The sequence below is a fragment of the Gadus macrocephalus genome, chromosome 12, assembly GCF_031168955.1.
Source record: "Gadus macrocephalus chromosome 12, ASM3116895v1".
NCBI lineage: Eukaryota > Metazoa > Chordata > Actinopteri > Gadiformes > Gadidae > Gadus > Gadus macrocephalus.
Window position 1 is genome coordinate 11,197,570 of NC_082393.1, and position 26,832 is coordinate 11,224,401.

General features: G+C 44.8%; 1 protein-coding gene and 1 long non-coding RNA gene across 2 annotated transcripts; both read right to left on the bottom strand.

Moving 5' to 3' along the window:
* Window positions 1-9,167: 9,167 nt before the first annotated feature.
* Window positions 9,168-11,123, bottom strand: LOC132469903 (uncharacterized). The gene is made up of 2 exons (XM_060068044.1): window positions 10,550-11,123; window positions 9,168-10,408 (listed from the first exon to the last, which is right to left on the bottom strand). Exons 1-2 carry the CDS (start codon window positions 11,020-11,022, stop codon window positions 10,192-10,194), a joined length of 690 nt encoding a protein of 229 aa, XP_059924027.1. The 5' UTR covers window positions 11,023-11,123; the 3' UTR covers window positions 9,168-10,191.
* Window positions 11,124-21,946: 10,823 nt separating this feature from the next.
* Window positions 21,947-23,257, bottom strand: LOC132469908 (uncharacterized). The gene is made up of 2 exons (XR_009528509.1): window positions 22,778-23,257; window positions 21,947-22,040 (listed from the first exon to the last, which is right to left on the bottom strand). It is a non-coding gene; the product is annotated as an uncharacterized LOC132469908 (long non-coding RNA).
* Between the last annotated feature and the right edge of the window lie 3,575 nt (window positions 23,258-26,832).

Sequence of the window (26,832 nt, forward strand, 5' to 3'; positions counted from 1 at the left end):
TTGCTGATCCGTGCGCAAATGCATTCCGATCCGTGCGCAAATGCATTCCGATCCACGCGCAGCTTTCGTGTTCCGTACTTGTAGAATTGTTTTGTGTACTTGAAGGATTTTTTTTTGTACTTCGTGTAAAACATACTGTATTTGTTTCTGAAGCAAAATGCATTAGTTTGTGAATGATGTTTTGTATTTGCAAACCACACTGAGCGTGTGTGAATCATTGTGCGTGAGTAAAACACGTTTTGTGTGCGTGTGCATCGTTATGCGTGAGCAAAACACGTTTTGCGTGTGTGCGGGGTTTTGGCATGATTCTAACTCCATAAGTACACGCTTTCTTCTCCATTCTAAATGAATGGAGGAATAGCACCAACAGGGGGGGAGACGTTCTCCTAGCATTTGGTGAAATTGTTACGTAGCCTATATTAATCTTTATTATCTGAATGAGAAATGCAATATTTTTGGACAGATACACCATTAAACGTGTTTCTAATAACATTTCTAGCGAGAAATAGGCCGATAGCCTACCTTTTCCTTGAATAATCTTCAGTAAGTGAATGTGTATGATCTTTATTAATCTTTATTATCTGAATGGGAAACGCAATATTTTAGGACAGAATCACCATTAAACGTGTTTCTAATGACATTTCTAGCGAGAAATGCAATTTCTCACAATCCTCTGCGTTCACTGGGCGGGTTCTTGAAAATGGCAGAGCAGTACACGTTCAAATGAAGTGAAGTTATATTAGTTTTCAGAAATATTTTGTGCCGTATTGCTTTTTAAAATGGTTGTTTGGAACTATTCGAGGCTCCATACCCCGGAAGTAGGCGCTACAACGGAGTCCAATGGAAGTGTCGCAACTCTCTCTCTCTATAGCTCTGGGCTAGACCATAGACATCATATAGGGTTATATGATGTCTATGGGCTAGACCGTCCCATTTCTTCGGCCTTCGGAGTGTCCTTCGCGGTCTACGAAGGCCGCATCCTTCGAAGGACGCGGTCTACGAAGGATGCGTCCTATGAATTGGGACACAGCCATAGTCTACACAGCATACGCGAACGTCGCGGGCAATGCATGACATGCAATACACCACTCACGCCATGGGTGGCAGCAGAGTCACCGGTGTTTTCGCGGGGGGACGTTCCAGGTGACGTTCCGATCAAAGTGGCTACGGAAGAAGAGTGATGAAGCGCAGAGATAGGCGGTGATATGTGCGCCCTTTAAATACAACACGGGATCAGGATGGGGAATTTGTTTCTCTGGTGCCCGTGCTTCCAATGCGAAGCCTGGACGAGGAGAGGCATTTCCAGTATTTTCGGATGTCGGCGCCAAAGTTTGATGATCTCCTTTCGCGAGTCATCCGATATCTTCCCGACTCTCACCAAAACCGGCCCTTGTCAGGGAGCAGCTGGCAGATTATTTTTTGTCAGATGCTGGCGTGTTTCCCCACCAGTACAATGTGCTACGATTGGGTATGTGCGCACTGATCAATAAATGTATATACATTGGTCACTTGGAAGCATGACTTTTGATTCATTAGTTATCACATTACACAAGTTAACTAATTTGGTTCATATCCATATAAAATGTTTATACAACGAGCTACTGCCTTGACAGATGAATGAATTATTTAAGTGTATTTAAGTGTAGGCCTATAGCCAAAGGTATAGCGCATAATGTCCACAGAAATTATATGGTAGGAAACATTATTAGAGAAAAGGGGTTTATTTATCAAATACAGAAAATTGTCCCACCATACACGCACACATTTTTCATTCACTACACACTCACGCTTTCAAATTTCATTCACTCAAATAGGCTACTGAACTTATGTTTCACGCAGAACATGAACACTTATGTTTCACACAGAACGTGAACACAAAACATTACGTAATTAATTCAAATAGGCTAACACTAAAACAAATAAGGCCAGTAATAGAACGAATATCGGGTGACAAGAAGATCATTAAAATGGCTCACAATCCCGCATCAGCTGTTTGATGTAGCGCATCAAAATAGCACTTTGCCCCTGTGGAAGGGTTCGCATAAATAGGCACAGGTAATTAGTAAAAGAGACGTGAATGTCATTCTTATCACGTTCCCGCATCCTCTCATATGTTCTTCTTCTGTAAATATAACCTATAGTGGAGAATAATGTACAATATTTGCAGTATTGCCCCCACCGACAACGCATATTGCATGGATCGGCGCGTCACGTATGAAAAATTTGGAGGACGCGTTTTGCTACGCGTCGACGCATAATGGCGGCCGAAGCGTCGCGTCGCGTAGTCTTTTGGACGCGTATGCGTAGCGATGCGTCGACTATGTAACGCCCCGTGCCCACTACCTCCGTCCGTTGACTGATCCCCATTGACTTTGAATGGGGACGAACGCGCAATGCATTGTGGATCCGTCCGTTCAGTTGGAGCGTTCGCCACCGTCAGAAAGTTGAAAAATGTTCAACTTTTTCGGCAGCGACGGTTCCGTCATCCAATCAGATCGCGTATGCAAATTTAAGCACTGTGACGCGACTCGGGCTCTGACGATACTGGAAAGCGGGAAAGCGGGTCATCTTGCCTCGCAACAAGCAGGAAGAAGCGGGAAGAACCCGGCGAAGCGATTTGATTGGCTGACGGATGCCTCTGCAAAGAATACTCCCCCATCCGTCAGCCACGCCTTCCCACGTCCGTTGACTGACGGTGCAGTGGGCACGAGGCGTGACTGAGCCGAAGGCTCCAACGAAACGGACGGATCCACAATGCATTGCGCGTCCGTCCCCATTCAAAGTCAATGGGGATCAGTCAACGGACGGAGGTAGTGGGCACGGGGCGTTACTGTGGTAAGATGGCGGCCTATGGTGACGTTCTAGACGCCGCCGTAGGGCGGGGGTCGGCAATAGGCGGACCGCGGTCCGGGTCCGGACCCAACTGACGTCCTCTCCGGACCGAGACACAATTGCAACAATAATATTAATAATGCGATTTTTTTTTAATATATATACCGTATTGGTCCGAATATAAGACAGCCTTTTTCCCCCTCGAAATAGGTCTGAAAAAGTTGGGTCGTCTTATATTCGGGGTCTAGTATTCAGAGCGCAGTTTCTCTTCTTCGCCTCTCCCTTTAAATGTCAATACACATTCGCGGCCGCAGGTTGCGCCAGAAATTGGTTCCGGGAAGAAGTAGTCCAGCGTCCTTAACAACCAGACCGTTACCGGTGTTTAAAGACAGGCTGACCATTAGAGACAAGTGGCTCAAAAGTGGGTCAGGTCAATCAACCACAGCGGAGGAGCTATGATGCCAATTTTAAAATAATGGTCGTCAATAAGGCAGAGTCAAGTAACAACTGCCAAGCTGCCAAGAAGTTTGGGGTCACGGAGAGTAACGTAAGAAGATGGCGAGCACCAAAATAACGTCTCAAAGACGTCAACAGTCAGCGCAAATCCTACCGTGGCTAAAGTGGCCGTTTCAGTGAGGTTGACCAGAGAGTTTTTGAATACGTCAGAGAAAACGCGCTTTGGGCGGAGCCGGTGGAAGCGGAGCAGCTGGGGAGCGATGACAGCGAGAGCAAACACAGCGGGGCAGAGGACGTGTGTGAGCGATAGAGAGAGATCGGAGGAGAAGTTTGGCGAATTTTAGTTAAGTTTAGTTAAATATGTGGCCTGTATTTTTCTATGTTATTTAAAAATGTTCCCAATGTTGCTTGATTATTGCTTGATATTAATTTTGAATCATACTGTACATATTTTGCCTTGAAAGTGCCGTGGCCTTTACTGGCATTATTATTATTGTCATTAATATAACAAGTGTTTAATTCACTGTTCTTTGTTCTGCAAATCTTTTTTTCTAAATGTTTGTGTTGAAAAACGGGGGGTCGTCTTATAATCAGGGTCGTTATATTCGGACCAATACGGTACTTATATTGGCTAAATATGCCTCTGAATCATAATGCACACCTTGACTGTTGGCACATAAAACACATGCAGTCCTATATCAGTGAAAACAACGGTCATAAAAAATGTGTGATAGACCCCCGGACCCAAGCTTGAGGATTTTTTTTTAAACTGGACCCATTAGGATTTTAATTGCCTACCCCTGCCGTAGGGCATCAAGGCCGTTTCTCAATTCGCGTACTTGTGCGTGCTCGTGGACTCGTGAAACGTCATCAGTCGTTGCCCGAGCACTGTTCCAATTCGAAGCACGCATCAAGCGAGTACTGTCGTAAAACCCGGAAGTGTTCTTGATGCGTGCTCGATCTCGCCGTTTCACCGAGCATGCATCGGAGGTGGCTCGTGTGTGCTTGCAATCGCTATAAATCCCAGGATGCATTTCGCACTCGCAGCAGTACGATGGCGGACAATATGGAGAAGACGCACAACTGTAGTTTAAGTTACTCTTAACTTATATATATATTTATATAATATAATAATAATAATATAAGATAATATATAAATACATATATATAAAGTCGTGTGTGTATAGCTCATACACATGACAGGACACGCATATCTTTTCAATTTTTATTCATTCAGAATATTTACATACTATTTGACAATGAAAGAGGCTGGGATTTTGTTTTATATCATTTGTTTATATTGTTCAGTAGTATATGCCTAAATGAGGCCGTAGCACAGTTAACGGCCTAGTAACGGGGACGCTGGCGAGTCTAACGCCGCTCTGTATGGCTTGTTTTTATTCAGTATTTCCGATATTTCTCACTATTGCATTGAACATTTTGTCGTTTTTTTTGGTCTTTAGTAGTTTAGCTAAGTTTACTAGTTATATATAGTCACTTTTCGCTATTGTCAGTGCGCCAGTTTTCTTTATTTTTACGTGTTTTTACGTGAGGTCGTACAGTTGGTGGACGCTGTTGCCTTTTGAACGCTGTTGCTGCTCACCGGAACGTCATTCTGAACATTATTTTTTCGCGATTTTCTTTTTCTTTCTAGTCTTTTAACTTTTTATCAGTTTTCTTTTGCTTACTTTCAACACCTTCTGTCTGAAACCCTTCTGGACCTCGGATCGGACTACAAAGTTAAGTTAAGTAACTGCGTCAGTTTTCTTGATTTATTTATTTATTTCTGAACGTTAAACGTCTGCGTGTTTTGTTTTGTGTTTTGTGCGTGGAGTCGTGCAGCTGTTGGTGGATGACACCTGCTGGCCGGCTAAACGGCTGTTAACCCCCGGCGCCGTCCAACTGGCTTCCCCGTCTCCAGCGTAGCTACAACCGGCTTGCTCCACTCCTCTGCCTCCGCTGTGCTGGCTCTGTGGCTTCACCATAATCGCCTGGATCTACCGCTGGCTTCTTCCGACTTCACAACCTGTGGATTTTAACCTGTTCCTCTGGATTGCGCTATGTTTGACTCTCACGTGAGCACATTTCTGCCGCTCCGTTACTCGGTAACGGAGATGTTACGTCTACGGATCTTCTCAAGGACCCAACCACCTCAGCTTGCATCCCACCAGGACATTCTCAAACGACCAAAATACATCCACCGAGGCTCTGGACGGAATTTTCAGTACACTCACACCAGCAACAAAAACATACGCTCCTTCTGGTCCACTGGGCCCCGCCCCCCTCCTCGCACAGCCCGTACGGTCAGTCCCGTCAATCACAGTGTACTGTCCCCTCTGCTCAAAGCAACCTGCTACACTCCACTCACCTGTCTGAAACTCTGTCTGCTGAACACCAGATCCCTCAGTAATAAGGCCCTTTTGATAAATGACTTTATTGTTGACCAGAGCCTAGACATTCTCTGCCTCACTGAGACCTGGCAACAACCAAATGACTTCTCCCATCTAAATGAAGCTGTCCCACCAGGTTTTTCTTTTATTAGTAAACCCCGGGTTAATGGGAGGGGGGGTGGCCTCGCTCTCCTCCATCGTGATAACATCAAAGTCACCACTGTCACAGTCCCCCTTCACTCCTCCTTTGAATGTCTAACTGTAAAACTCTCAGGCCCCAAACCCACTATCATTGTCACCATTTACAGACACCAAAACCCACCAAAACCCTCCGCCGTTTTCCTCAATGAATTCTCATCACTACTTACATCTGTATGTGCAATGTCCCCCACTGTAATCCTCCTTGGTGATTTCAACATCCACATTGACAACCCATCCTGTACTTTTGCTAATGACTTCACATCACTTCTGGACTGTCTTGGCATTACGCAACATGTCAACCTCCCAACCCATAACAAAGGTCACATTCTGGATTCAATCTGCTGCACTGACATCACTCCCACTAACCTTGTTGTCATTGATTTCCCCATCTCCGACCACAAAGCTGTACTTTTTGACATTCATACCCAACTACACAAAACCAAGGAACAACGGACCATCTCCTTCAGAAACATCAAACTTATCAACACCACAGACCTCTCCACCATGATCAGCTCCTACCCCAACCCTCCCCCAGCTTCCTCCCTGACTGACCTGGTGACTCACTACAATAACTGCCTCTCCTCCTCCCTCACCACCCTGGCCCCCCTGAAAACCCGCTCAGTCTCATTCACCCACACTGCTCCCTGGTTCACTCCTCATCTGCGCCAGCTCAAAGCCACTGGTCGTCGACTGGAGCGACTCTACAATAAGACTCAACTCACTGTACACCGGCAAATGTATTCGGACCACCTCCATCATTACAAGAATGCCCTCACCACTGCCAAAACCTCATACTACTCCAACCTCATCAACACTGGTACAGGCAACAGCAGAGTCCTCTTCTCAACAGTCAACCACTTACTTCAGCCTCCTAAATCTCTCCCTCCAGATATTTCCACCACCCAATGCACTGCGTTCCTTGACTTCTTCAGCTCTAAAATCAACACCATTCACCAACAACTGGCCTCATCTCGCACCCCCTCTGATGACCCACCCTGGATGATCACCTCTGGCCAACCTCTCATCAGTCTCTCTGACTTCACCCTAGTAACAGAACAGACCGTTTCAGAACTCATCCGCAAAGCCAAAACCACCACCTGTCAGCTCGATCCTCTTCCCACCTCCCTTGTCAAAGCATGTCTTCCGTCCATCTCCCCCATGATCACCAACATAATTAACTCCTCCCTCACTACTGGTACTGTACCCCCCACTCTCAAGCTGGCTGCCATCACTCCCATCCTGAAAAAACCTGGTGCTGACCCAACTGACCTTAACCATTACCGGCCCATCTCCAATCTCCCTTTCATCTCCAAAACACTTGAAAGGGTGGTTGCCGCACAACTACAGTCCCACCTCGACATTAACAATCTCCATGAACCGTTCCAATCTGGCTTCCGTCCAAAACACAGCACTGAAACAGCCCTAGTCAAAATCACCAACGACCTCCTCCTTGCAGCCGACTCTGGATTACTCACCATTCTCATCCTCCTCGATCTCAGCGCAGCATTCGACACCATCTCCCACCCTCTGCTCCTTGACCGCCTAGCTGGTATTGGGATCACTGGTGCTGCACTCTCCTGGTTTACATCCTACCTCACCGGCCGTCAACAATTTGTTCAACTAAGCAACCACAAGTCTGGGTGTTCAGGTGTCTCACTGGGTGTCCCCCAGGGGTCAGTCTTGGGTCCACTCCTCTTCACCACTTACCTCCTCCCGCTGGGCACACTCCTCCGTCACCATGGGGTCCATTTTCACTGCTACGCTGACGACACACAGGTCTACATCTCCACCAAACCCACCGCTGCCATCCCCCCCACCTCCCTCATCACGTGCCTGGAAGAGATCCGGAGCTGGTTGAGCAGGAACTTCCTGAAACTCAATGGAAACAAGACCGAGGCCCTGCTCATCGGATCCAAATCCACCCTCACTAAATCACAACACACCCCAGCTCCACTCATAATTATCGATGGATTCCCAGTACCCTTCTCCTCCAAAGTCAAGAGCCTCGGCGTCATCCTGGACAACACCCTCTCATTCGCACCCCATATTCACAACATCACCCGGACTGCATTCTTCCACCTCCGCAACATCGCCAGACTCCGCCCATCTCTGACCCAATCCAGCACTGAAATCCTAGTTCACTCATTTGTCACATCACGCATAGACTACTGCAACGCCCTCCTCACCGGACTCCCCACCAATCACCACAACCTAGCCCCCAGTTATCTCTGCGACCTCCTCCAAGAATACACTCCCTCCCGCTCCCTCCGCTCAACCTCTGCTGGACTACTATGTATCCCCACATCACGACTCACTACAATGGGTGCCCGGTCATTCAGCTGTTCAGCACCCAGGCTCTGGAACTCCCTCCCCCCACACATAAAACAGTCAGACACCATTACAACCTTCAAGTCACAACTCAAAACTCACCTGTTCAAACTCGCACACAACGTCTAACTGATCACTGTTTTGATTGTTCTGTTTTTTGTTTTGTTTTTAGTCTTGTTTTTGTTTTTTTTATTTCTTATTGCTTATGTTTATTTATTTATTTATTTTTTCCACAATGTCTTGTTTTTTAAAAAATGTATGATGACTATATGCTCTGTAAGGTGACCTTGGGTGTCTTGAAAGGCGCCTCTAAATGAAATGTATTATTATTATTAACGGACGAGCAGAGGTGGTGACGTCATCGAGTCTGCTGCTGTTCCAATAGACCCTTTTACAGCCAACGTCATCAAATAGTTGCGTGCGCATGCCGGCAACAGAAGTGGTGTTGTTTCCCAGTCGTTCTGACTCACACACGAGGTAGCAACTGACTAGCAAGAGTTTAAAAGTGGATCAAAAAAAGTTTCCAGCATCAAAATGTCTGGTTGTTGCGTATATGGTTGTCAGAATCGATATTCCACCGGCGGACTAAAGTTGTATAGGATTCCGACAGGATCACAACCATTTAAGAGCAACCGGCGGCGTCTGTGGCTGCAGGCGATTAAACGTGTTGACTGGAATGAGGACATAATACAAAATTCTGATTTCACCACATAAAACTCAGAGTCTTTGTCATGGTATTTGACGTTCTGTACATGACCACAGACAACGTATTCATAAGCATCATCCAGTGACTTATAGGCTCGTAATTTCTCTGGTGTACAAGCTCGGTTTCTCTATTAAATACGTAAGGGATAATGTATAGAACGCCGGTCATGAAGGGGCTTATAAAAATAATTCACCGCCGGAAGTTGTAAAGTGCCCATGCAAGTGAACGGAACGTTGAAAAGACCCGTGTAATAAGTATATATCGTCGCTGTCCGATGAAACTCGCGTATATCCAAAACGGTTACTTTTCAGGAAATGAAAAAAACACCCTAATTTCAAAGCAGTTGAACGTAGCGTTGTCATACTTGGTACGTCGTCTTTAAATGTAGTCGTAATATTGCCAGTGTGATGGTATAGTTCACATTTGACCAAAATCGAGTTTAAATGGACATACGTGCATATTTTACCGTAACGGTGGTCGATACGCGTTCTTCTGATCATGAATGGGCAAGTCGCGTTTCATACTGACAGATGAATAGGCTACGCTAAGTTTATTAAATAGCCTACGTCCAACCTAAGGCTATTTAATAAACTGAGCATAGCCTATAAATCTTGTCAGTATGAAAATCAGTCTACTGATTCATTGTCCCTTCATATTTATGTATCCTGCTAACTATGAAGCGATAATGAATCAGTACACTAACAAGCTATACAGAGGTTGTAACGTTAGACCTACCGTAATTGTGTCACTCCTCCACTCCTTGACCTACGTCTCAGGCGACAAGGGGAAAACTTTTTCTTGCGATAAAGTTAGGCCTACTGTAAAGGAAAGCTATTGTCTCACCAGGCTATCATCAAAATAATATTTATTTGGCACTGTATTGCAGAAAAGAAAAGGAAAAATGAAGCTGCCATTTCACTAAACTCCAACTAGCCCGTTCCTGTTTAAGCAGTTACGGCTAATTAGACTCACTACTGCTACTACAGGTGGAATTATAAAATAGCAACTTGCCTAAATGCAAGATTTTAATCATGTCTTTCCTGTCAGATTGGCAGATAGGAATTCCAAGAGTTCAACAGATAAAACCAAGTCATTTTCAAACATGCACATAAACAATTACTTGTCAATACTCAATAAATATAACATTTCATTAATACATTAATCAATAAGACATGTATATAGGTAGTCAGAAAAACCACACTGGCTTTTATCAATAAATAAATAAATAATGTTTAATAGTGGTGTGTATGTCATTGTTTGTGCTATTTGAGCTGACCATCACTCATGGTCAAGTGCATCATAAAATGGATGAAAGTCCTTCGGTAAGACATGTTTCAGTTCTTGAAGGTGCTTGAACTTCAGTGCTTTAATTTTCTGGGGGGATGTATAGAGTGGGGCCACGCTGACACACGCCTTCCTCAGGGATGGGGATGTGAAGGGTTGCCAGTTGTCGGAGTGGAGTAATTTGAACTCCATACTGCCGTCCACATTGTATCTAATAGAGAGATGAAAGGAAAGAGGGATGTCGGGGAACAGAGAATAGGAGGGAACCAAAAGCAAGTTTAGATTTAGGAAACAAAATATTTTAATATGATGTGGCTAATATTTCATGTATGAAAAAGTAGTCTGTACAGACCTGACTGCTCGGAGGTCATGCACCGTAGGATCGCCTGCTTTGCTACCAGGTCGAATTGACTTGCAGATTTTCACTTTGCTGAAGTCTTGGAAAAAGCTGTAATCAACATACTTCAGCTCGTATGGTTTTGGACTTGAACGAGCTCCCCGAATGACTGCAGCATACTCAGCTGGAACGTGTACATCTCGGTTCCTTAACTTTCTTTCGATCACACTGTGCACAGAGTCACATTCCATCTGTGTGTGGCCTCTTTGAAGGTACTTCTGCGTCACTTGCTTTTTTCTTTCAGTGGCAAACTTTAAGAGGGCATTGCTCAGGACCAGGTTTCGGTTTTGATAACCACACCCATCACTCCAAAGAATGAATTCAGTGTAAGTGAGGTGTGTTTCAAGATAGTCCACAATGCAGGAGGCAAACTCATTGGCAGAGACCCCCCCCCTCACCCTCATGCCAAAGGTAATTTGTCGCTTCATGTGATGCCATATTGTAGATGGTAAAATTATGGACACCAAGCTTCATTTTGAAGTAGAGGGCAGACGCTTGAAGCTTTGGGCAGAGGAGAAGGCCCTGCAGATCCATGTGTAACCTGCGTTGTGTTTTGTTTTCCTTCAAGCATGGACTCGGACGCTCAGCATTGGGTGCAGCGGTTTTATTGCCTGCACAATGGGTCAGCAACATAAAGGACAGGTTTAGAGCATTTCCTGGTCCGCCTGCAGCAGTTACCGTCTTTTCTGCTCTATAATTTATTATATATATTTACAACAGTTGCGCTAAACAGCGCGCATAAACAGGTGATCCCTCCCCTCATGTGGCGACCAGCGGTATTGCATGTAAAAATGGCGGGACCGGCTAGATTTTGAATGCTAGCATTGAATGCTAGCAACGCCACAAGTGGGATTATAAACATACATTTAACTAAAACAACCTATCGGTTACCTGCACAATGGGTCAGCAACATAAAGGACAGGTTTAGAGCATTTCCTGGTCCGCCTAGACAAAATACATACAATATTACAAATGCAAACGAAAATCAAAACTCAAATAAAAGAAACAATACAATGCCAAATATATGAAGAGTGTATTAAACAACCGTCTACACTAGATAAGTGACAATGATATTGATGAATTACTGAATCAATGAATTACTTTAATAAAATGTTCATGCGGACACGTTTTATGCTCAACCTACCTGCAGCAGTTGCCGTCTTTTCTGCTGCAGGATATCCGGAATACAACATTAACAACATATCAAAATAAAAGTCTTGACCCAATGATACAGGATTTAACTATACACATACTCATTTTATTTGTTCCGTTACATACACCTCCCTTAAATCCTGCTAAATTGGGGACGTAGCGGTAAAACACTCACCAAAATAAAGAGGAAGAGAGATAGAAACAAATAATAAAAAATAAAAAAAATACCTCCTAGGCCTCAAAACCGAGAAAAAAAATATATTATACAGGCACTAACAAGTCAGTAAAAACAAATATCACTAGCTGTCGATTAAGGAATCCTCCAACTAAGGAGTACTTAAGGAATGTGATGGCGCCATCCACAAGACCAAAAGTAGACTCTTGAGATGCCTGTTACACCTCAAATATTGCTATAAATGATACTTATCTCTAACTGTGTCTTACTGTGTCTATAGACTGACTAAACTGACATCTAGTACCTATATGTTGAATCTCAAAACAAACTTTTAACTAAATAAATGAAAGAGTTCACTGTGGACTCTGAAGTGTCAAGGACTTGCTCATTCATTTCGCAAATGAGCCTCTCTGGAGGGTTGACAGCCCTGCCTCGTCTGGTTCGAGCTACTGTGTCTTCAACACCCAGAGGTTGAGTGCATACTGGAAGTGCATCTGTGGATACCTCTTCATGTGCAATGACCACGGGGTGGAGCTCAGTACTGTGTCGGCCATTGATTATAGAGGGAACATCAATGTCCTCCAACCTCCGATCACTGCCGATGACACTAGCTGAGTGAAATGTCTCAGACACCCAATCAGACACATCAGGTCCTTCAGAGAGGCTAGTCTGTCGATCCTCCAACTCAGAATCATCAGGGCTGGACAGCACCCAGTGTACAGTCCGGTCAACGCTGCCATCAATCTCACCTGGGAGGTTGACTTTGGGAACCATCCCCTCACTGACATCCACCTCAACTACAGGATTGACTTCAGGCACCACCTCGCCTCTGTGATCTACTTCTTCCGAAGGGCTGACTTCAGGAACCACCTCACCACTACCCCTGGTGTGGGTGTCTTCTCCATCACCAATCGGTAAGAAGCTCACAGGAAGCAGTAGATTTCGGTGGACTACCTTCAGTTTATCAGAGGCAACGTCTTTGATCTTGTAGACATTGATGTCAGGGTTCGCAGCCACAATTTCGTACATTGTTGACTCCCATTTGTCAGCCAACTTCCTTCTCCCTCTTTCACCTCTGTTCGCAACGAGCACTCTGTCACCAATGATTAGAGGTGACCCCTTGACCTTCCTGTTATAGAGCCTTGCGTGTCTAGTCTGTTCTTTCTGACTGTGTCTTTGTGCAATCTGCACCGCTTCACGCAGGTCTTTCTTCAGGCGTGACACAAACTCATTGTGACCCACCACAACATTGTCAGAAACCACAGTTTGAAACAGGACGTCAACTGGGAGACGAGGGACTCTACCGAACATCAGATAGAATGGTGCAAAGCCTGTTGTCTCGTGCTCTGTGCAATTGTAACAGAAGGTGAGTAGCTGTAACATCTGGGGCCACTTTGCTTTGGACTTAGGAGGCAACGTTCTGATCATGGACCCAAGGGTCCTGTTGAATCTTTCAACCACGCCATTGCCCATGGGGTGGTATGGTGTTGTGTGCGACTTCTCGACACCCGAAAGAATCAACAGCTCCTTGATCAACTTGCTTTCAAAGTTCGCTCCCTGATCAGAATGAATCCTCCTAGGGAAACCGTATACGAGAAAGAAATCATCCCAGAGCTTCCGAGCCACTTGCTTAGCGGACTGATTTTTGCATGGGAATGCATGAGCCATTTTGGAAAAATGGTCAGTCACAACAAGCACATCCATGGACTTCCCATCATTGACCTCTGCAGACCAAAAGTCAATGCAGACCAGTTCCATCGGCTCCGATGTGCGGATGCTCTCAAGTGGAGCACAAGCACCGGGCTCTGGTGTCTTTCCAACAACACAGCGATGACAGTTTTTCACATGATCATCAACGTCTCTTTTCATGCCAACCCAAAAGAATCTCTGCCTAGCCAGAGACAGCGTTCGGCTCTTCCCTTGGTGACCAGCGGAATCATGAATTCCATTCAGTACTTGCGCTTTGAGAGAGTTGGGCACCACAAAGAGAAAAAGTCGTCTGTTCATGCCTTGATCTTTTCTCACCTTGCACAGTAAGCCATCATGGATAACGAGCCTGTCCCAATACTTCAGGAGCTGGCGCACACTGAAGGACTCATCTGTTCTCTCATTTTTCGATGGCTTCCGCCGTCTCTCGATATAGTAGAGGACTCGGCTGATAGTACTATCCTGCCCTTGTTGGTTCACAAGACTGCTGTGAGGAATGGGGGAGTCAACCTGCTGCAGTTGAGGAACAGCCGGACTCGCACCCAGGACTTCACTCAGACCACCACTGGAATGAGCTTCCAGAACAGCTGAAACATCTGGAGCTCCGACCGAACCAGTGTCTGAGGCTTCGTCGGCGGACGTGTTATGTGGATTTTTGCCTGATCTCAGGACCATCTGATGATTGTTGGAGTACCTGAAGGCATTTTGGACTGTGTCATCCACAACACCACTGAAATTTCTCAAGAGAGACATGTATGGCTCGGTAACAATGCGGTGGCTTACGCAAGACTGGACGAAGGGTTCTCTGCTTAAAGCATCTGCCACAATGTTTCTAGGGCCTGGGACATACTTTATGTCAAAGCTGTATGATGCAAGTTTAGCCACCCATCGCTGTTCACAGGCATCCAGTCTGGGCTTTGTCAAAATGTATGTCAAAGGGTTGTTGTCAGTCCATGCTGTGAAATGTCTTCCCTTTAGCCAATGGCTGAACTTTTCACAAACAGCCCACTTCAGTGCAAAGAATTCAAGTCTATGAGCAGGGTAGTTCATCTGTGACCGAGACAACGTTCTGCTGGCAAAGGCTACCGGTCTTGCTATCTCCTCACCAGGAGGGACTTGAGAGAGGACTGCTCCAACTCCGTCAAAAGACGCGTCAACAGCCAGAATGAAAGGCTGGTCGAACATTGGGTGAGCTAAGGTCACACTCTGTAGCAGATCTGACTTCAGGACTTCAAAGGCCTGCTGACAAGCAGGTGTCCAATCAGTAGGGCGAGTTTAGTGACACTCTGCCGTTTTTTTGGCTTTCTCCCCAACTTCCCACGAGTCTGCTTACTGGACCCTGCTGTCAACTTGAAGAGTGGCTTGGCCTTCGCAGAACATCCCTCAATAAAGTGTTGATAATACATCACCATACCAAGGAACGATCTGATCTTCTTTGAACATGGTGTCTGCCCGTCAGCCTCCATCAGATCAACTCTCTGGATTTTGCTGATGGCCTCGACCTTGTCTCGATCCGTCTCAATGCCTTTCTCACAGATTATGTGGCCAAGGAATTTAACAGAACGTCTTAAGAAGAAGCATTTCTTTGGGGCCAGCTTCAGATTGTGACTCGACAGACGGGAGAAGATCATTTCAAGACGCTGAAGGGCCACAGACTCGGAAGGAGCAAACACCATGAGATCGTCCAGATAGCACAGGACACTGCTGAAGTTCTCATCGCCAAAGATTGACATCATCATTCTCATGAATGTGGCTGGACTGTTTGAGAGACCCTGAGGCAGTCTGTTGTACTCGTGCAGGCCGAAAGGAGAAGAAAAGGCTGTAAATTTCTTATGCTCTTCCTGCAAAGGCACATTGTAATAGCCTGATGTCAGATCCATTGTGGAAAAGAAGACGTTCCCGCCCAGTGCAGCCAACACATCAGACTGGTGAGGCAACGGGTAGGCGTCTCTGACCGTCCGAGCATTCAACCACCTGAAATCTGTACAAATCCTTAAATCGCCATTCTTCTTCCAGACAAGCACGAGGGGAGATGCATAATCACTGTGTGACTTGCGAATGATTCCCTTCTCCTCCATGTCGTTCAGAGTCGTCCTTAGTTTAGCATACTGGCTTGGTGGTATACGCCTGTAAGGCAAACGAAAGGGTCGGTCATCAGCCAGATGAATGCGATGGACAAAGTCACTGGCTTCTCCACAGTCCATTTTGTCTCTTGAGAATATTGACTCATATCTCTCAATGGTCTGGAGCAGCTTGTCTTTCCAGTGTGCCGACACCTCACAAGACTCCAGATCAATGTCAGGGAGGTTCAAACTGCACAAGGCCCGTTTCATCTCTTCCTCTGACCTGGGAGTTGAGGGAGTTGAGGGGCTGCTGTCCGTACACTGCACATTTGACTTGATCTGTTCTGGCTGTGGCAGGTCTTCCACAGCAATGCAAGGTGACACGTCGGCTATCTTAGCATTTCTCCTCAGGACTATTCTATGATTGGTTGGGTTTATAACTTTCATCGGAATGGAGCCATCACCCCAAAGCGGTGTGATCACTCTGCCAACCATTATCTGCTTAGGTCTTGATCTTGACTTGGTCGGCTCAACGATGACTGTGCTACCCACAGACAAGGCTGAAGACACGGGTAGCTTACCCCAAACCAGGTGCTCTGTTTGTGGCTCTAATGTCACACTTCTCATGAGCTTTACAGTGCCCACTCTGTCTGGCACAGACTCACCTCTCCACCTCTGAGTGTTGGAGAAAAGGGACAAAAACTGAGAGCATTCATTACTCTGGTTATTGCTGGGCATGGACGTGAGCTTCCAATTGCCACCTGCCTCTCTCAGACACGTCAAAAGCCTTTTGATGACGTTACTGCCCAGAATCATCTCCTCAGATTGACCTGGGACAACTAAAGTGGGAACAGTCATTGAATAACCGTACACACTGACTTGGAGGTCATAGATTGCTGTTGGAGTGACACGATGGCCTCCACAGCCAACAATCACAATATCTTGAGCTGACTGCTTTGAAATGCCTGGAATGTATCTCAACAACATGGCTTCAGCAGACTCACTAAGAGTACACGCCATGGATCCACTATCAATAAGCGCTTTGAAAGAGAGTCCATTCACTATTGAAACTGATGTGTAAAATAAACTATCAGACCTGGGAACTGTCTGCAAATTCTGAAAAATAACTGTCTTTTCTGACGAACAATCACTACTGTACAACTGACTAAGAGATTCATAGTCAGAAAAAGCCTCAAAGCTAGAAGTTGGAAGCACACTTTCACAATCTACGTGGTCCTCCCCCACACGCAGATCTGTTAGTTTGACGCCTGGCCACCGGGTGCTGCACTCTGTCCCCTACGTGGACATCTGTCCCTTGCATGGTCAGGAGAAAAACACTGGAAACACAGTCTGTTATCCTTACAGTGTGAAAAGGCAGAATGAGAGGGGTCTTTGCAAACTAAACACGGTGTGTCTTTAAGACCTTGAATACGAGGTAGACCACTTGTCCTTCTATCCGCTGATCTGGACTGAGCAGTATTCATAAGAACCTTCTCCATCATACCAATCATCCTCTCCAGAGCAGAGTGATCAGCTGATGTGGACTGTGGTGTTGGCTGAGCGCTACACAGGGGAGCTAGGCTACTCTCCACCTCCATCCTGTTCACAGCCACGTTCTTCTCCCCAACAGCCCCATCTTTCCCTACCCCTGCTGCTTTGATGACCTTCTCTGAGTGGTACTCATCCAAAACTTCTTGCACTTCTGCAGCCGACCACTTGTCGATGGTCTTAGAACGAAAAGTGAGCAATAGACCTGAATCTGGGCAGTTCCTAATGAACATACGTGTGACCTCAATGGACAAGCTGTCTTGCTGTTTACCCTGTTCCAGGAGACACTCGGCAGCAATATGGTTCAGGGAAGGTCCTGTAGAAGTCTTGCAGAGGCAGTGGTGAAAACTGCTTGCAACTGAAATGCTTCCTTAAAAGGCTATAGATAGAAGCTGGACTATGTCTGATGTCAACGCCACTTGATTTAATGCCCACTTTGACTACATCCTTTGCCTTGCCCCTTAAATGGATGAGAATCTCTTCACCCTGCTCTCCAATAGATAGACCTCCCTTCTTTATGAAAGTTTGCATTAGCTCAATCCACTCTTCAAGAGTAACTGAGTCTGAATCCTCACCTCTGAAAGTAGGGGGATCTCTCACCTTCCTCTGACTCATTACATGTAGCTGAGTTGATGACACAGAGTCCTGAGCTGGAGCGTAGCTACCACTGTGTACACTTGGAGTAGACAAAGCCGCCGCCGGACTAGACCTACTCAAGTGTGTGAGAATGCTGTCTGCTAGTTGTTGACCTATGTGTTGCACGATGCCACTCATCTGGCCTACAAGGTCCTCTGTAGTTAAAGGAGTGGAAGTGCAGGGGGCCTGTTGCGCAGGGAAACTATTTTGTTCTGTGTGAGCAGCATGTGGTGTGTCACTAACAACAGGACGTGGAGACCTCGCTGCCATCCCTACAGTAGTACCCACAGACGCACTAAGCTGAGGGAAAGGGATAGGCAACCCCAACACACCTCTACCCCGACCCACACTAACAGGAGTCAGAAAGCCTTGAGCTCCAGTAACCCGTGAGCCAGCCATGACAATGGAAAAGACGGAGAGAAGAAAAAAAAAATAGTAATAAAAAAAAAAAAATACAAAATGTCGATGTGCACTAAAACAGTCACATTAATATCTACTCATAACATTTCATAGATTCTACAGTTCCCCAAATATAACACAATACCCAAGTGTTCTCAGTTGATCTCCAGTGTGGGAATGGTAACAGGCCCTCCGGTAAGGGTTGTTGGTCAGCGACCAATCAGTTGAATCCGGTTCACGGCACCACTGTAACCTGCGTTGTGTTTTGTTTTCCTTCAAGCATGGACTCGGACGCTCAGCATTGGGTGCAGCGGTTTTATTGCCTGCACAATGGGTCAGCAACATAAAGGACAGGTTTAGAGCATTTCCTGGTCCGCCTGCAGCAGTTACCGTCTTTTCTGCTCTATAATTTATTATATATGTTTACAACAGTTGCGCTAAACAGCGCGCATAAACAGGTGATCCCTCCCCTCATGTGGCGACCAGCGGTATTGCATGTAAAAATGGCGGGACCGGCTAGATTTTGAATGCTAGCATTGAATGCTAGCAACGCCACAAGTGGGATTATAAACATACATTTAACTAAAACAACCTATCGGTTACCTGCACAATGGGTCAGCAACATAAAGGACAGGTTTAGAGCATTTCCTGGTCCGCCTAGACAAAATACATACAATATTACAAATGCAAACGAAAATCAAAACTCAAATAAAAGAAACAATACAATGCCAAATATATGAAGAGTGTATTAAACAACCGTCTACACTAGATAAGTGACAATGATATTGATGAATTACTGAATCAATGAATTACTTTAATAAAATTTTCATGCGGACACGTTTTATGCTCAACCTACCTGCAGCAGTTACCGTCTTTTCTGCTGCAGGATATCCGGAATACAACATTAACAACATATCAAAATAAAAGTCTTGACCCAATGATACAGGATTTAACTATACACATACTCATTTTATTTGTTCCGTTACACATGCATGCAACCAAGGTGGTGTTATTTGCAAGTTGCTTGTCCCTATCCTTTTCTGCTCGTGCCTCGTCCTTCTTAACACAGTGTTCCTCCCACACAGCAGCCTCGATGTTCCCGGCTTTGAAGGCACAGCAAGTGTCACACTGATCTTTTTTTGGATGGAACAATGACAGATTTAATTCTTTAAAGGTGTTACTGAACACTTGTCTTGACAGAGCCTGGATGCCGTTGGCTGCACATGTCTGCTTATATTGTGAGTGGAGATGATTGATTGACTTGAATAAAGGCTCCAGGTACATCTTGGAAGAGGAGGACCTACAGTAGTGCGATGGTACTTTCGGCAGTTCAAGAAGAAAGGACTTTAGGAAGTCCCGCTCCTCTGTCCTCACCCTCACTCTTGCCGTCTTCTCAGGACTTTCATCTCTTCTTCCAACCCATTTTAGAACACTCCACTGCTTGATGCCAAGGGTCGATAAGGAACATCCGCTGACAAACTCTGAGCCTTCTACCATCAACACATAAAAAACAACAGAGAGATGCTGACCTCCGAGACTGAACCGCTTCTGTCCGGCGCCGCTTGACATCACTCACCTCCACCAGTGACTTCACATAGATTTTCCTTTCTTTCCAGTCCAATTTCCCCCAAAAATACTTGAATATTTTTTCCCTCTTCCCTTCATCGATTTCGGTGCAGTGTAGTTTGCTGGATTTCCGGCAGGCCTCAGCCAGGCACCGCCCCTCCATTTTTCTTTCTTCTATGTTGATGAATTCATTTTTTTTTCGTCCAAGATATGATTGGCCCCTCATTCTTCTCCTTTTCTGAATGTTACCCTTCCAAGCGTCTGGGTTGGCCCTCTTTCTTGACCTTCCCCGGTCAACAGCAACATCAACATCAACAGCTTATGATTAAAAGAAAAACAAAAGAAAACATGTTTCACAAATTCACATTTCTCTTACATGGTTTCTTAGCATGTGGAAGTATGTGTGTCAGTGTGTAGGCATGCATTAAAGTTTGGCAGTGGTGTGTGTGTGTGTGTGTGTGTGTGTGTGTGTGTGTGTGTGTGTGTGTGTGTGTGTGTGTGTGTGTGTGTGTGTGTGTGTGTGTGTGTGTGTGGCTGAGCCCATTAGTAGCTGACAGAAATGTAAAAAAACAAATTGACAATAAGTTACTCACCTTCATTGACAGGTGTGTATTCCGGGTCATTTTCAGGATCGTGTTCAAGTGAGTCTTAGAGCAATATAGAGGAACACATTTAGTACAACAAATGCACTTATGACATCATTCTGATATAAGATTGCATTCATTTGGACTCATAATTGATTAAATACACTCGATTTGTAATTAGTAATGGGCTTTAGTCTGTCCAACTCAAAACCAATGTGAGGTGGAGGCTGTAGTGTAGCCTAATCTGAGAATAAGAATAATAAGATACTTACCATCACTGGCACTTTCAGAGTGATTGTCATTATCACTTTCCAGAGAATCTAACAACAATAAAATATAATGTACATTTAGCACACGACAATGCTTTAAAAATTCAGAACTGAGCAGCAAACGTACCTATTCTCTACGAGTAATCATTTTTAATTTAGCTACATACAATTTGATGAGTTAGTATTTGGATTCCTTCCTTGATCAAGGGAATCAGAACAACAAGTGTGGCAGGCTTTCATCTTAATGTGCAACACATCAATAGGCTTTGGGTTGCAGAATAGTAGGTAGCTGCTACTGGGAGAAAAATTATTTAAGCCTAAAGTACATACCCTCATTGGCAGCTGTATTTGCACTGTCACTTTCAACTGAATCTGAAAATGACAGAGGGAAACCATTTAGAGTAATGAATACAGTTTAGACTTTCCTGTCTGGTTGACTCAATTTTAGTTTCCTACAAACCAGGGGCGGACTGGGACAAAAAATCGGCCCGGGCATTTTGAACCAGACCGGCCCACTAAATTCGATAACACACCTTTTCAGTCTTTTTGGTCTCTCGAATGTCTACACCAACCAGGCTTTTAGCTAGCAGGGCGTCTGCCCTATAGTCTACTAAAAAATAAGAAGAAATGGGACACCCTACTTTTAGGCAGGACGGCCTAAAGACGCCCTATTTTTCTCCCGTTTTACCTGTTAACTTGGCTGAATGTGATCAAAGTTCACCGTTTCAGTCGCTTCAGTGCCCTAGCGAAGTCTAGAATCATACATATGCCCTGCCAATTAGAAAATAGCATTGCTGTATTCCCGCTACAACAACGTTACATCATGATTCCAACGAAACATTGATTCACAGGCTCGCATAAGCTACAGAAGACAGCTGTCTCACCGCACGTCACTGAACCTACTACTTTATGAGTTCAACAAGAGTTTGTGTGTTAAGGTGGTGGTCTTAGTTAATCTAAATTCAATACAATACAATATACATCATACACTTTAAAGTTGTGTAGAAAGTTTCTTTTTGTTAAAGTTGTTACTTGAATTTTGTACCTTGTTGCCTAGTTTCAGTTACACTCACTGTTATTATGTATTAAATTACTAAACATATAAATAAATCAGTGTAATTGTAATATTACCTAAAAACTATCAAGTGCTGTACAAAAAATCCTAGCTAAAAGCCTGACTCCAACTGTGCAACTATTTTCCACATACCTTAAGCCATGCAATGAGTTAAAATCAATCAGTGAGAGTGGACGCATTATACACTTCCAAAAGGTGTTATTTATTAACAAAAAAAGTATACTCCACGTCCATCACAGTAATGGGTAGAGTTCATCCGACTGGGTGTGTACCTGCGTTTAATAGAAGACAAAGACGAAAAATAGAAGACAAAGACAAAGAATAGAGAAGAGAATAAATGATGGATCAGATGTTATTCTACTGTATCAAGAGTAGTACCCACTAAATTGTGAACTTACCCAGTCAAAAGGGAGCCTACTACTCATCCCACAAACATAGGGTTGGCATTTGGCGTTAGAAGCTATTCTCTAGCACAGGGGTTTTCAACTGGTTTTGTCCCAGCGACCAGCATTAGACAATTTTTTCAATTTAACTTCAAAAGTACACGGAGGCTATGCTTAACTGCAAATGCTTGTCAACTTCACGCACGGGACTGTACATTCTGAATAATGCATGGCATGACGTTAGGGCGCAATGCATTAACATTAGCACTTCACAGGCTACCATAGACTGGATATGTGCAAGGCTAAATTATGACAGTGTGAATCTCATTTATAATATTAAACTATTGAATGTGATTTACCGAAAAATACCCCTGGACGGAGTATAGGGCTATCATAATTCGGTATCTGGACCGCGCACCAATAGGCTAACGGGCTAGCCCACCACTCAAACACACAACATTAGAGTGTAGGCTAACGGCTGGCTGTTTCAGAGTAGAGTAGGCTGAGGGCTAGCAACAGCTACAGACTTGTCTTGTATTTACAATGCAAACGAACTTGGCCATAGAACATAGGTCCTAAGTCAAACATATTTTAGAGACGTTTTAATTCATGATCAGTAAGCTTACCGTAGGTCGTTGTATCGTATCGCCACCAGCATCACTGTCATCCACGGGAGCTGAGGATGGCCCTGCCGTGGCAAACATTTCTGATATTTTGCCACATTTGGCAGCATTGGCTTGAAGAGCAAGCCTCTTCTTGTCTCGCAGTTTCTCTGCACCCCCTTTTCTCTTTCTCTCCATTTTGGACTGGAGGATTCTCACGAAACGTGCGTTTCTGTGCACCGACCAAGCTAAAGGTAGAAGGTGTTTTGTGATATGATTGGAAGAGCCCATAGTCAGTACAGAAGACAGCCAATGGGCCGCAGACTAGCGTGCGCGTGTCAAGAATGTCAAGGCCATGGGCCACGCTGAGTTTGTTTACCGTCCTAATGCATTATGTAGGCAGGTCCAAATCGAAAGGGGTTGGTGTTGGGTCAGCCCAGGGGATGTGATTGGGCCAGCCCAGTGTCAATAGGGCCGCTGATGAACTACTTTCGTGGGCCAGCCGGTCAGACCATTATATGAAAAAAATAATAATAATAAATCGGGACTATCGGCCCATATTGCACCTCGGCCCACCGGGCAAACGCCCGGTATGCCCGACGGCCAGTCCGCCCCTGCTACAAACCTTCCTCCTCATTGTTGACCCTCACGTTCGCCTCAAGTACCCTATCATACCTGACATTGACCATTTCACACATCTCCTTAAGAGAGAAAGACATCCTGAAGAAAGGGAAAAACCCAGATCAGAAAAAAATATAGCGCTATGCCCAGTCAACATAGCTTCACTTCGGAAATCCTATTAAAGTACAGCTAAATTAATTAATAAATAACCAAAGATTGAAGTTGGAGGATGCTTGCAGGTAGGCAAAAACCCTCAACTAGTTTGGTGGTTTAGTCAAATATCCTATTGGCGCTTCTTATTGGCTATGCAGCTTAAATAATAACATAATCAGGCCGTATAGAATGCAAAATGTTTAATAGCCTAACTTTCAATAGATGGGAAAATACATGAACATCTAACATGAACGTCGCAATAACGAGGCATAGTGTTACGAGTAGCTTATGTGTGTGCGCGAGAATGGCAGTGTGCGCATGTGTGTGTGGGAGTGACGTCAGCGAGTGAGTGGACGAGCGAGGAGAGCGAGCGGTAGCGCGTGATAGACGCACCTACCGCTCGCTCGCTGACGTCACTCACACACACATACGCACACTGCCATTCTCGCGCACACACATACGTTACTCATAACACTATGCCTCGTTATGAAGGCGGGAATGAAGCGGCCACCGATTATTGACAGGATGGGTAGGCCTACTTTATTCTACCGAAATCGTTCGCTTATTCACTAGACAGTGTCTAGTGAAGAAGCGAACGATTCTGGTAGTTCGCTCGCTTCTTCACTAGACACTGTCTGGTGAATAAGCGAACGATTCCGGTAGAATAAAGTACCCATCCTGTCAATAATCGGTGGCCGCTTCATTCCGACCTATAAGCAGACCAACTGCCGGTCAAATCACACAAAAAATAGAGACAGGGATCACACAGGCAGTCTTTTTCACGCTTGGCCCACTCTGGATAAATGTCGTTCATATCGCATATGAGGACTTCGAAGGGTGTGGAGACATGAAATCCTCCGTAACCACGGAGAGCTGTCATCACAGAGAGGGCATCTCGTCGCAAACTTACGGCATCAATAAGAGGGGGCGGTGTCAGCAGACTATTATTTAGACAAATTAACAAATTTCAATCGGACAATTTTACCGGAGAGTTAGAAAGGGCGTATCGCGCTTCTGCCTTCTCACACTGCGAGACAGGTTTGTGGCTTAAAAAGTTAAAGTGAGTGTCGCGATTACGGTTTCGATACGCGTTACAGCCCTATTTAGCCTACTTAATTTACGTTCTTCAGTCAGGTTCACAATAAAAAATATTCGGTGAAAATTGCTTCATCTTATATTGCAACTAGAATAAACTTGAGAACAGTTGACAAAAAAACTAAATACCTTACCTTCAAAGTGTTATTCGGCTACCCGATGATGCGCTTCCAGAGACGCTAATGAGATGACTCCACAGGGCGGGAGATACGCGGCGGGACTGACAGCTTTGACACCAAATGGATATACTTGAAAATCAGATGACGTGTTTCACAACTTTTCATTGGTCAATTAGGTTCATGACGCATACTGTATACGGAAATGAACCTGGACATAACTATCATCGTAAAATCTCAAAATCGGCAAAAATGGACATACGCGGTTTTCATCGGACAGCGACGATATATATCTGGCCACTGTATATTCGGCCACTTGCTGACGTCTTCAACCCACTCATTAATAGTACACGGATCTGGAAGTCGGACACCATTGTCAAAGTCAACTTGTTGAAGTAAAATTCGCGATCTTGTGTTGATAATTCCCTCGCATAGCTTGACAAGCTGTTGATCTCTGCCATACTTCTGTTGCCAGACTGCGCGTGTGGTAGAAATTAAGGAGTATATTCTGTGGTGAACCATGATTGTGATGAGATCTGTGTGTCTAATAGTGGAGAAACACACGGGGCCTGGGTGTCTGGGTTCAGAACAGATGGTGCCCCTAAAAAGGAGCAGGACGCTACGGGGATAAGGCATGCTGACCTCAGCCTTGTGTTTTGGGCTATCTTTGTTGACCATTTGTTGTCTATTTGCTGACCATTCAGGTTAAGATGGATTTATGACTGAGTGGAGGCAGACACCTCAAGGAGAAGCTGCTCTGTTTGTGTGTATAAAAAGACGCCGCAGTTTGTGAACGAGAGTGACTTTGCAAACCTACTCAGGCTGTTGTCGTTGTTGTTTTTCTGCACGATAAAGTCTTTTGTCAATTCTTGCTCCGGACCCCTCGATTTCTTGTGCACTCTCTCTCTCTTAAATTAGTCTAAGTGTTTTAAATCTCGGTTAATCTCCGTTATATTGGCGTCACGAACAGGATGAAATAGGGACTCGTCAGCTGCCGGGCCAGAGGACGGGACGCGAACGGATCATACGACCAGAGCTCAAGGGTAAGTTGTCTTGCCATATATAGGATAGAGTCGTTTGATCTGTTCTTGCCCCGTCTGAACGCCGAGCAGCAGGTAAAGTGTCTCTTTGATCAAACGAACTAAAATTATAGATAAACGAGCGAGTGAGAGAGACGGGAGCTCCGGAAGAGATTGACGTGCGCGCGCACATATGCCATAACGCGTTCTGTGGTTCTAAATGACCAAGACGTTTTTTGGCTCCCTATTTTGACACGAGTTGTTATTATTGGTGTTTTGGTGTTTTGTTTAAATAGGCCTTCTGTAAAGTCCTGTGGCTGTCTTCTGAAGGAAGGAAGGACAGTGCAGTGTTTTGTTTAAATAGGCCTTCTGTAAAGTCCTGTGGCTGTCTTCTGAAGGAAGGAAGGACAGTGCAGTGTTTTGTTTAAATTGGCTTTCTGTAAAGTCCTGTGGCTGTCTTCTGGAAGAAGGAAGGACAGTGCAGGTCCGCAGGTCGGTTGAAGTAGGCCTACCTGTTGGATGACATAGTATCCCAGAAAGCTGGGTTGGAATTTATTGCCGTTGATGAATTCATTTTTATTTTGAGAAGGGCTTCCGTGGGATACCGACGGGTGATTTTTAGACTCTTTGCTTGGACCAGTTCGACTGCAGAAAAGGGGGATTGCTAATTCCGGTCGTGGTATCTTGAGAAAACGGGCTTCTCGCACTTTTGAATAGATACGTTTCTTGGTTGGAGTACTGTTTGAGTTGGTATTTTGAAGAGTCTCTTGTTTGTTCGTAATCTGGTCGAGTGTGTATGTGATTAGCCATTATTTTGAAGGAATAGACTGGTTGTGCGAAGCATCGTTTGTATGAGTTCATTTAAACTGCAGATATTGGATCTGGAGGTGGGGCCAGTCTTTAATTCTGATCTTGGTGCTTTGTGGCAATCATTCTTGTTTGAAGTTCTGATTGATTCATTATACATCCGACCGTTCATGTGATTAACCAAAAGGCCAGTTTCTACACTCGGTCAACTTTTTATTTGTAATTAATTACAAACAATTCGGACATTTTTTAATATAAGATAAAGAAA

Excerpts from the sequence above, each read along its gene's own strand:
- LOC132469903 (XM_060068044.1), bottom strand. The coding sequence starts at position 11,022 with ATGAAGCGACAAATTACCTTTGGCATGAGGGTGAGGGGGGGGGTCTCT. Across the intron at positions 10,409-10,549 it reads CATGACCTCCGAGCAGTCAG|ATACAATGTGGACGGCAGTA; the intron begins GTCTGTACAGAC and ends TCTCTCTATTAG.